At 45.7% G+C, this 11,750-nt stretch overlaps 1 protein-coding gene across 1 annotated transcript; it reads right to left on the reverse strand.

The window, feature by feature from the left end:
* Positions 1-645: 645 nt before the first annotated feature.
* Positions 646-9,715, reverse strand: LOC122939815 (deoxycytidine kinase 2-like). Its single transcript, XM_044295988.1, has 7 exons — positions 9,546-9,715; positions 8,159-8,274; positions 4,410-4,603; positions 3,640-3,787; positions 3,424-3,539; positions 2,883-2,982; positions 646-860 (listed from the first exon to the last, which is right to left on the reverse strand). The coding sequence occupies exons 1-7, from the start codon at positions 9,637-9,639 to the stop codon at positions 834-836; spliced, it is 795 nt and encodes a 264-aa protein (XP_044151923.1). The 5' UTR covers positions 9,640-9,715; the 3' UTR covers positions 646-833.
* Between the last annotated feature and the right edge of the window lie 2,035 nt (positions 9,716-11,750).

Here is an 11,750-nt window from a genome sequence, read left to right on the forward strand (position 1 = left end):
GTGCAGGTCCCACCTCTGGGACCCGCACCTACAACGAGAACGGAGCCGGGGAGAGTTGTGGCGGGAGGACCCCGGGTTTCCCAGGGTCCGACCACCACCAGACGCAGCTCCCCACCTCTCCCATTGAAGTGAATGGGAGCACACCGCACATGCGCGGCCAACGCTCCCATTCATTTCTATGGGGCCGACGGAAATAGCCGAGCCAGCGCTCTGCTATTTTCGGCGGCTCCATAGAAATGAACGGAGGGCGGCTGCGCATGCGCAGTGCGCCCTCCTCCACTTTCTCTGCTCCGTTCTCCTTATAGGTGCGGGTCCCAGCGGTGGGACCCGCACCTATCAGACAATGGGGGCATATCCTTACGATATGCCCCCATTGTCTAAGATGGGATAACCCCTTTAAGGAATAAGCACAGCTTGTTCTATGCTGTTGTAGCTCCCATTGTGGTGCATGGGAGCTACTGAAGCAGCAATAGCTGGCATGCTGATCAGTTTCCCAGCTGGCTGGTGGTTGGGACTAGGCCTCATATCACCTTAGCAACAGCAACCACTTTAAGCCAGAAGCGCATATTTACATGCAAATATATACAAATGCTAACAGCAAAGGTTTAAATAGTTGAGTTATGAACACATATATATATATATATATATATATATATATATATATATATATATATATATATATATATATATATAATATATATATATATAAAAACAAACAAAAAAAAAAACACTTAAAATGGAGGAAAATTCAGGAGGCAGAAGTGGAGGATCCCTAAATTCCAGCTAGCCGCCAGGACTCAAGTTTTGATCAATATATTAATTTGAAGTAGTGGTTATAGGGATACAAGAAAATCTTTGACCTAAAAGGGGGGAAAAAAATTATAAAAAAAAAAATATATGAAAAAATGTAAACAGATAACAGAATTACAGTAATATGACCATGTCAATGTCAGAATTCAGTGGCGCAAGTGACTACTGGTAAACAAGCAATATTGATCACTCCTTATAGGGGTTCTGTCACTTCAGCAAATAGCATTTAATATCTTGAGAAAGTTAAAGGGGTTATCCAATCCTATAAAAAGCCCCTCACATTGAATATACTTGCTCGTCCCCATCTGCCTATGTGAGCCTTCACAATCCCGGCACTTTCCTATAGTGTACAAGCACGGCCACCGCTGAATGCAGGGTGGTTATATCTATAGAATCGAGCAGTGTATAATGTAATGGAAAAATGAATCCAGCCAGCAAAGGAAGGAATGTGGATAACAATACATGAGAAAGTTAATACAAGGCACTTACTAATTATAAATGCCACTTGCTGAAGAGACAACCCTTTTGGGGTGAGGGTGCAGGGCCTCACTTTACACTGCACTCCAGCACCTGCCTTCCTTCAGTAGCACCAGTACCAGAGGGAATATGACATCTGCCAGTTTTAACACAGCTATTGACCTAACTGCAGAGCTGATCTGGGGCTGCCAAGAACCAGCAGCTTGTGCGGACACCTGACCCTAGTGTTCATAGCAAGAAGTGGCATTTCTGCTTCCTGATCTGTACATACAAGTATTGATTGTCTACTATGTGGGGAGGTACTTGATGGGGTTACTTACAATATATGTATTCTGACACCCAGTCTGTCAGGTCTACCCAGAGAGTAAAATTCTAATACTGGCAACTCTTAGGAAATATAAAACTTAGCATTTCCTTTGTTTTACAGATAAAAGATAAAGACGCTCAAAGAAGTATAATATATAATGGATCAGGTACAGTTTGGTGAGGCTAAAAGGGATCAAATGAAGTTCACAAGTATCAGTGATGTGAACTCCACATTGCAGACCCTAGTCTGTTCAAGTGGAAAACCTAAATGGCTGCAATCGGAGCACCCACCCTGAAAAGAGCGAACCCCAACCCCTATTGGCTTCAACACATTTCACCAGTCATCCAGCTCATCAGGGAGCAGCATTGTGGGTCAGTGCATTACTGAGTGGCAAGTGAACACTGCCTGCCATTTCCTTTTGCACACCTAACTCTGCCCACAAAAGGGGCTTGTCGACGCAATCAACCAATGGCAGGAGAAGACATCAGATCTCCCAATAATAGTAACGCCATCAAGTACCTCTTCACAAAAAGGACAATATTGGGTTATGTGTGAGGTACATTATGGAATTGCTTACTACCAAGGTGATCAATTTGGATGTGTGCCTCATAATAAATAACCTCATCATGTACCTCACATTAATTCCATGTTGCCCATTATGTAAGGAGGTACATGATAGGGTTACTTATTAATGTGCCACATGGAGGTACTAAAGTAATGAGACGATGTTCCTCACATTAAAGTGACCCCTGTTATTTATATAGTGTATGGAAACAATGGGGTTAATGAGTCACATTAACCTCAGTGTTCCTCTGTGCTGCTAGCCAGCTGCAGTGCACATCAGAAGCAAGCAGAACCCTCCACTTACACCATTCTTTCTGATAACATTTTAAGTGTTGGCAAATACAATGTAAATCAGTGTCTATAGCTGTGACTAATATGAAACTACATGTCCCACCATCCCCTGAGAAGACTAAGATTTCAGAGCAGGTGCACTGCAAGAGAAGGGGCAGGCAATGGGGACAGCTTGTGAAGTCATTCCTATGCATCAACTCTTGAAAGCACACTGGAACGGGTTTTCCCAGGAAGGGAAGAGACATGTTTGGCAGGATGGTGCCCTATGGCCTAACAGCAACGGAGAGAATCGACATCCCTTGTATGGCATGGAATAGCCCAACCCTGCTCCCACAGTTCATTTCCCTCTGACACACTCTCTCCTCCCCCCCCATTTGTGTTGTGCCATGTTCTATAATTGTAATGTCCATGCCTTAGTATTAGAAGAACTTACCTGGTCAAGTAAGGCTTCTTGTTGAATATTGTCATTCTTGAAGTCATCATTGACATCCAAAACAAGAACTGGAGTGTGTCTCAAAGACTCAAAATCCAACCTAGAAGAAAGGAAACACAGCTGAAGTATGTTGAAACTTCTCCCAGTCAAGTGGGCTTTTAAAGGGGGTTGTCCAGCTTTTGGATTTGATGAACTACCCCAAGGACAGGTCATCAATATCATGAGCTGGACAACACCCTTAAGAATGCAGTCTTTTCTGTCTGGCCAATTGAAAAGAGCATAATACAGACACACTAGGAAGTTCATGCCTCACCAAGGCTACTTTCATACCTCTGGTGTGAAACACTGGCATAGCTGTTCCCAGCAGACAAGTGGAGAATTGCCTGGACACAAACTGCAGCAGAGAATCGGCTGGTTCTCCACTTGTCTGCGTATGGATCTCCACCAGACCACATTATACTTAATGGGGCCGGCAGACATTCCATCCGTATCCAGTGCCTGCCAGCAGGCAGTTTGCAGTGAACGTAGCAAATCAACTTACTGTAGCGTTCTGTTGTACAGCCATTTCTCATGTTTATAGTGCAGGCTTTCCAGGTATTCTAGTTCAATTCCTTGTTCCTCCTCTCTGCCTCGTGAATGAAGTCTGCCCATACATTTCTGAGCATCACGGAAAGATAATAATTACAGCTGTATTGAGTTTTTTTTTTTTTTTTTTAAGGTTATAAGTCATATTAGTGAAGTACAAGTTAATCCCTACCTCTGGAGTTGCTCGGAGATATACAATTCCATCCAGCTCAATTTCACTCTCAAACTGGTTCAGAAGCCATGTGTGCCAGTCCTGATAGATGGCCCACTCCGTCTCAGTGATGCTCCCGTCTTCAAATAAGCTGGATGCAAAAACGTACCTACAAGGGCAATATTATGTCTCACAACCTGTTCTCTTCTGGAACAAATTTTTCTACACCAACTAAATGTGCACAGCATAGATAGTAAATAATTGTCTTTATTAGTACAAATCAAAATCTTCACATAAAAAGGAACAGCGGATAAAATACACAGGAGCAAGCAGGACCATATAACAGGATCACAAGTAAATGTTAACTACAGTCCAAAGGTGTATAGTGATGCTAGAACAGATATCTAGTAATACCAATATAAAACCCTGAGCGAGGATACAAAATACCATAAGTCTATATCTTATATACACACACGCATACATATTTGCTGGTATATACTTATGGTATATTGTATCCTAGCTCAGAGTTTTATATTGGTATTACTAGATATCTGCTCTAGCATCACTATACACCTTGGACTATAGTTAACATTTAGTTGCGATCCAGTTTGTTCCTGTGTAATTTATATGAAGATTTTGATTTGTACTAATAAAGACAATTTACTATCTATGCTGTGCACATTTAATTGGTGTGGTTGATTGTATGCGATTGTGCATGGCACTCATGTACTTTTGAGCTCTTCGTTGGGCGTCACATTTTTTCTACTAAAGAACCCCCACAAGGTGCTCACCGATCACTGTAGACAGAGCGTTCAAAGAACTGTACAGGGTGCTCAGCTTCTCTTAGCTTGGCAGACACTGGCTTCAGCTGAGCCCTCACACGGCTTAAGCAGGCATACGTCTGGAATGTGTAAGCCCATCGGGTTGGCTTGTCGTACAGCATCTGAAGGAGGTTTCCTCCGCTCTTTTGTGATGTAGAAAGTTCCTTAAGATGAAAGAAAATAGGCAAAAAATAAATAAATAATGTACAAACTTCTATAGCCATAAATGAGGCATAGTGTAAGGCTACTTTCACACTAGCGTTCGGGTTTCCGCTCGTGAGCTCCGTTTGAAGGAGCTCACGAGCGGACCCGAACGCAGCCGTCCAGCCCTGATGCAGTCTGAATGGAGGCGGATCCGCTCAGACTGCATCATTCTGGCGGCGTTCAGCCTCCGCTCCGCTCGCCTCCGCACGGACAGGCGGACAGCTGAACGCTGCTTGCAGCGTTCGGGTGTCCGCCTGGCCGTGCGGATCCGTCCAGACTTTCAATGTAAGTCAATGGGGACGGATCCGTTTGAAGATGCCACAATGTGGCTCAATCTTCAAGCGGATCCGTCCCCCATTGACTTTACATTGAAAGTCTGGACGGATCCGTACTAGGCTATTTTCACACTTAGCTGTTCTATGCTAAAAATAATGCAGACGGATCCGTTCTGAACGGAGCCTCCGTCTGCATTATTATGAGCGGATCCGTTCAGAACGGATCCGCCCGAACGCTAGTGTGAAAGTAGCCTAAGCAGTCCTATACAGCTATAGTGATATGTGATACTAATGATTGTTTTAGAACACTGACTCAGCTACCACTATCCAACTCCATTTATAGCGTTTGCATTTACAGCACCCATATGATGCCTCCTTACAGTCAAAACAATAGAGCACAATTGTTCTCTTCTGTTGGGGTAGGAAGGTAGTCTAAGGCTAGGTGATTTTTCTAAGCCATCTATAGCCTTACATTGTACACTGCTGCAAATTACAGGCACAGCATGAGGACAGTGCAAGTACCTCCTAAAAACATGGCATGTTCCCGATGAGGTTGCACAGGCTGTGAACAGACGCTAGAATCACTGGGGAGATTTACTTGTTTATATAGCTAATAGTGCAGGGTGATTTACTGGTGTCATTGGTTTAAGTGACATGTGCCCCCATTTGCAACTCCCCCTCAAAATATCAGGCAGGACAATTCTATACAGGGTAGAAAGGGTTTATAAATAACATGCATATATTGTACTCAACTTGACAGTCCAGAGGACTTGCAGCAGTACCTATATAAAAATCTGCCTAAAGAGTGCCTGTCTCTTATACGCCACAGTCAGCACCCCTAAACTACTTTTTTTTAATGACCTAGCAGTGCGCTCATATAGCAATTGTGAGAGTATATAATAATCTAGCAGAACACTACAGAGCAGTGATAGGAGACAAAAACTTGGATAGGTACATTTAATTAGGTGATCACATGCACCATAGATATTTGTTTCAATAGTCAGCAGATGACATACTAAGTTTAACAGGTGCTGACAAACGCAACAGCCTCCATGCTAGACCCCCAATGTAAAGTGGACAACCATTTTAAATGGATTTTCTGGGACGTAGATATTGATAACCAACCTACAGGATAGGTCATCAATATCACAATGGTGGGGGGCCGACACTGCAGGCAGTCAGCTAATCAAGACAACAGACCAGGGTGTGGTTTGCAGCTTCCATTAACAGTGGACGCAAGACTCTTGCTTCCGACTCAGTCGGCTCTATGGTTTCAGTCACCAAGCGGTGGGGGTGCCCGAGAAGACTTAATCAATATCCAGAAACTCCCTTAAATAATCAGTTGCTGCTTCAAAATAAGACTATCTTCTACAAATGACATTCTGCAATTTCTTTAATAATTCCATGTTCACAGTATGTAGCGCATGTTAGAGGGGTTGTTCAAGTTATTCTTTGTATGTTTCTATCTAAACAAAAGTAATGGATTTTCAATTTATTTACTTTTAGAGTGGCCCCTTTCTCATACTTGAGATCACCTTTACCTGCTCTGATGACATTCTGTGCACCAGCCTAGGGCTGCAGGAGGAGCGGTCCACAGAACATCACTGAAGTCTGACCTGTGGGCTGTGCTTGCTGGAGGGAAAAGCCACGCCCCTGCACGCAGGTCATCACTACTGATGTCTGCAGGCTTAGCAGTATCAGGCTCCACCCCCCCCATAGCCGACAGCAGTCAGGCATCCCCAGTTTATATGGGCCATAGGAACATTAGCACTGAAAAGTGGGTGGAGCTTGTAGGTACAAAGTCTCACCCCCTGCACGTTACTGGAGGCATAATGTGGAATGGCTCAGTATTAGCTTTTATAACCTGAGCAGAAGAGAACTTCCAGACTTACTGGACTGGAACAGTTTAAATACTCTGCCTGTATAAGGCCACAGCCAGGTATCTATGGCCAGGACAGCAAACAAGTCTACTAGGAAGATGATCTGTCAGATAAGAGAAGCAAGAAAGTGCAAGGGGAGGGGAAAGGCAGTCTTAGCCCCCTTCAATATTTATAAGAATGTTGTTACATGCACCACAGCTACGTAACCTCTGGGGTCTCCATCTAATGTGGTGAGGCAAAGAACAATGAGCGGAGTGGGTCACACAAGCAGCTGCTCTCCATTCAGTTCTATGGGAGTTAGCCTAAAAGAGTGCTTGGCTGCTTCCATAGAAGTGAACCATGCACACGGGCAGCCACCTGTTAATGGGAGTCAGTCACCTCCATATGGCCATATGCAGTGCTTACATGGCTCTGTAGCGCACCTATACAGGATTGTAATGGTCCCTTTGTCTCTGTCTTTAGACTTGCACCAGCAGCAAAAACTGAGTTTAATTCATATGCAAATGAGCACTCACAAGTGCCCAGGGGCGGCGTTCAGTGTAGATGCCCAGGCTGCTCTGCTTTCTTTTCACTTTACTCCTCCTCAGCCTCTGCCCGTCCTCCAAGTCCGGACCTATCGATGAGGCAAGAGACTTGGAGGGCAGGAAAGGCAGAGACTGGGGAGGAGTAAAGTGAAAAGAAGGCAGAGCAGCCTGGGCACCTACACACTGAACTCCGCCCCTGGGCACTTGCGAGTGCTCCATTGCATATTAATTAAACTCAGTTTTTGCTGCTGGTGCAAGTCTAAAGACAGAGACAAAGGTACCGTTACAATCCTGTATAGGTGTGCTACAGAGCCACGTAAAGCACTGTATATGGCCATATGGAGGGGACTCCCTTTAACTCACTCTGTGCCATTGGTGGGACCCGCATCCAGTGTCTTACATATCAAAGTCTTTGTTCAAAACTTCAGACTAATGCTGTACAAAGATCTGTCTCCATACAGTATTAGAATGTATGGGCTCCAATGAGCCGAAGTTTGTGATTCCCAAACTTGCACGCGACTTCGCTAATTGATTTTTAAAGTGAGAAAAACACTTTAAAACCAAACTCTGCATTGGTTCTCTCAGGTACTATTTGGAACTGAAGAAGAGTTCTGTTTCAAGTTTTAAAGTGGTTTCCCACTTAAAAAATCTATTACCGAAATTATTCAACAAAGTCACAAGTGACTTCGCAAACAACTAAATTCGGCTCATCGGAGCCCATACATTCTAGTACTGCATGAGACAGATCCCCGTACAGCATTATTCTGAACGAAGTGACTTTGGATGAAGCATCTTGGCTCAGAACTAAATGTAATCTGTACGCAGGGCTCAAATACCTCATGCTCATTTTCACTGGTCTGGACGTTGCACCACTTGGCAATGGGTTCAGGAACAACCTCCCATTCATCATTTGCTTTTTCGAGAATTCTGACAAATGTTGATTTTCCAGCAGCTGGGGAAACATGATATGAAAAAAAAAAAAAATCAATCATTCAATTTTTTTTTCAGGATTTGTCTCACTTCAGCAAATGGCATTAATCATGTAGATAAAGGGGTATTCCAGTTACATTAAGTTATGTGGACAGGGGGTTAGAGCAGCAGGACTTCCATGGGGGCTCCGTAGCACCTGAAATAAACAGAGTGGCTGGTCGGGCATGTGTGTGGCCACCCCATTCATATCCATGGGAGTTCCAGAGATATCCCTGGAATTCCTATAGAAGTGACTAGAGCAGCCACACAAATACCTGACCAGCTGCTCTGTTAATTACAGGGGTGCTGCAGGGGGTACAGGTCACCTGTTTGTTATTGGTAGGTTTCCCCCACTGATCTAATCGTTATCCCCATCTCATGGTAGAGGATAACAAAGTTTACCACTTGCTAATGTATTGTGATTGTCTATATTTGCCTCCTTTGCTGGCTGGATTCATTTTTTTCCCATCACGTTATACACTGTTCACTTCCATGGTTACGACCACCCTGCAATCCATCAGCGGTGGCAGTGTTTGCACACTATAGAAAAAGGCACTTTCCTCTCTGGTGGTCAGGAGCGTAGACAGGCCAGCGCCTTTTCCTACAGTGTGCAAGCACGGCCACCGCTGATGGATTGCAAGGTGGTCATAACCATGGAAACGAGCAGTTTTTTAATGTGATGGAAAAAAATTAATCAAGCCAACAAAGGAGGCAATATTGACAATACATTAGTAATAGCCAAAGCCAGCCCATCTAGAGAAGCCCAAACCCACTGCAGTCTGCAGGTTCCATCCAGCAGGATCTGCCCTAAGAACTTATACCTACAGATTATTACGGGTACCACTGCACAATGAATAGTAGGGCACGCCAGGACCCCAATGTACCTGAGCAGATGGTTGCCTACTTACAATTATTATTACACGTTTCATTATAAAAAAAAACATTTAACCCTAATAAAGAAAAATAAAGAAGCTCTAATTAGTAAGAGTAGACTTAACACTCCTGGTGACTGGAGGCCACACGGGCACTGTCGCCATTATAATGGGTGGGAAAAAACCCGCCAGAACTTTTAAGCAGTTGATCCTCTCCAATCAATGGAAGTGGCGGGAGGACTCGGGCTCAGGGCGCCCCCCTGCAGTCAGGCCTCTCCGGTGTGCGGTACCTACTGGATTTTATACACGGTACGTCCAGGTGACCTGGCTGAGGCGCCAGTCTAGTTATGTCACTGAATTCAGGTGGGAGTACCACACTCACCAATGTTCCCCTCTATAGAGATCTTCTTGCTGCGCTTCTGGAAGCTGAGGTCCAGGCTGGGGCTGTAACACGTCCTCTTCGGCGGAGTGGCCATAGCTAGCGGGCGGGAAACTGCTGCAGGTGCTCAGTATAACGGGCGGACTAATGACTCGGCAAAGGGGCTTAGCTATGAGCCGCATGACACGCAGGCTGCTGTATATAAGGTACAGAAGCTCGCCCAATCAGACTATGGCAGGCATCTCTGCAGCCAATCAGAGTGCGGCAGGCCTGACTTCAGCCACCAATCAAATTAGACGGGGCGTCGTAAAAAGCGCGGGATGTTCGAAACTCAAAATGAGCAGAGTGGATGACAGCTAAACCCCCGATGACGTCACCGGCAGGCGGGAAATTGGCTGCGGCTGCAGCTGCTGCTGTGTGAGAGAGGTGCGCACGCTCTCCCCTCACATTGCTGCAGCCTGCAGTGAAGTATTCGCGCTGAACAACCTGTTGATTTGCCCATGGATAGATAGTTGGCTGTATATTTAATAAATAAAATCCCCCCCCCCCCTTTCTGCTGAGATAATGATCCTCATAAGGCCAGTGGCGTCTCTAGCTTTCAAATTTTGGGGGGCCACACTGGGGGCCAGGACAAAAGTAGGGGGGCAGCTATAACAACGATACATTTACACAAGTATGCTTAGAAATGCTGCGATACTTTACCCAATACCTAAAACCGCAATAGGGAAGAAAAACCCCAATCACTCAGATTTCAACATGTCCTAGCTGCCTGGGGATCTGTGGATGACACTTCGGGATCCCTCTCCCTATAAGGCCCCATTCACACATCCAAAATTTGCGTAACGGAATTGCGGACCCATTCATTTCTATAGGGAAGCACAATGTGCTGCCAGATACGGAAATGCGGACCCGCACTTCCGGGTCCACAATTCCGTTCCCGAAAAAAAAAATGCGGACCCGCACATTGCCGCTGTTACGGACGTCTGAATGGAGCCTAACAGTGTCATCCACAGAGTGGCACAGATACCCCCCCCCCATAACCGTGTCATCTACAGATCCCCCTCCCTATAACAGTGTCATCTACAGATTCCCCCCCCCCCCCCCCCCCCCGGTAACCGTGTCATCTACAGATCCCCCTCCCTATAACAGTGTCATCTACAGATTCCCCCCCCCCCCCCCCCCCCGTAACTGTGTCATGACATCCAAAGACCCCCCCGATCCCCCTCCCTATAACACTATAAGAGAATCATCCACAGATCCCTCCCCCCCTATAACAGTGTAATGACTCATGACATCCACAGACCCCCGATCCCCCTCCCTATAACACTATAAGAGTATCATCTACAGATCACTCCCCCCCTATAACAGTGTAATGACTCATGACATCCACAGATCCCCCTCCCACCGCTCACATTTGAACATGATTTCTCTAAACGGTAAAGTAAACACTGTGATCATCCAGGCTGCACTGACAGTAACTTTAAAGGGGTTCTGCACTTTAATTTAATTGATGATCTATCCTCTGGATAGATCATCAGCTTCTGATTGGCGGGGGTCAGACACCCGGGACCCCCGCCGATCAGCTGCTTGAGAAGGAACCAGCGCTCGAGCAGCACCGCGGCCTTCTCACTGTTTACCGTTGGCCCACTGACTGAAATCACGACTAGTATCAACTAGCCTGAGCGCGGCTAAGCTCTGTCACTTGAATGGAGCTTAGCCACTCCCACGCTAGTTGATACTAGTCGTGACGTCAGTGGGCTGGCGGTAAACAGTGAGAAGGCCGCGGCGCTACTGGAGCGCCGGTGCCTTCTCAAGCAGCTGATCGGCGGGGGTCCCGGGTGTCTGACCCCCGCCGATCAGAAGCTGATGATCTATCCAGAGTATAGATTATCAATTAAATTAAAGTGCAGAACCCCTTTAAGATTCTGGGGCAGCCGCCAGCCAGCTTTCCTCTCAGACTCAGTCAGAGTCAGATCTAATCTCTCTAGTTAGAATAGAAAGAGACTTAGTCAGTCCACTCAGTCACTACTTGTAAGTTGTACCTTATAAGTTAACCTGCTACACACCGTCACCACTAGGTCAGGCTCAGTCCAGTCTGTTCGGTATCGGTAGGTTAGGGTAGGGCCACGCCACGCCACTGTCTGTTCTCTAGTCTGGGTCTGGCTGGCTTAAAGGGCTTCTGTCACCCCACTAAAGTCATATTTTTTT

The sequence above is a fragment of the Bufo gargarizans genome, chromosome 6, assembly GCF_014858855.1.
Source record: "Bufo gargarizans isolate SCDJY-AF-19 chromosome 6, ASM1485885v1, whole genome shotgun sequence".
Taxonomy (NCBI): Eukaryota; Metazoa; Chordata; class Amphibia; order Anura; family Bufonidae; genus Bufo; species Bufo gargarizans.

What these genes read in the sequence shown, in the direction of transcription:
- LOC122939815 (XM_044295988.1), bottom strand. Translation starts at nt 9,639, where the DNA reads ATGGCCACTCCGCCGAAGAGGACGTGTTACAGCCCCAGCCTGGACCTC. An exon ending in CCAGTGAAAATGAGCATGAG is followed by an intron (nt 4,604 to 8,158) that starts GTATTTGAGCCC and finishes TTTCATCTTAAG; the next exon opens with GAACTTTCTACATCACAAAA. An exon ending in ATCTCCGAGCAACTCCAGAG is followed by an intron (nt 3,540 to 3,639) that starts GTAGGGATTAAC and finishes CGTGATGCTCAG; the next exon opens with AAATGTATGGGCAGACTTCA.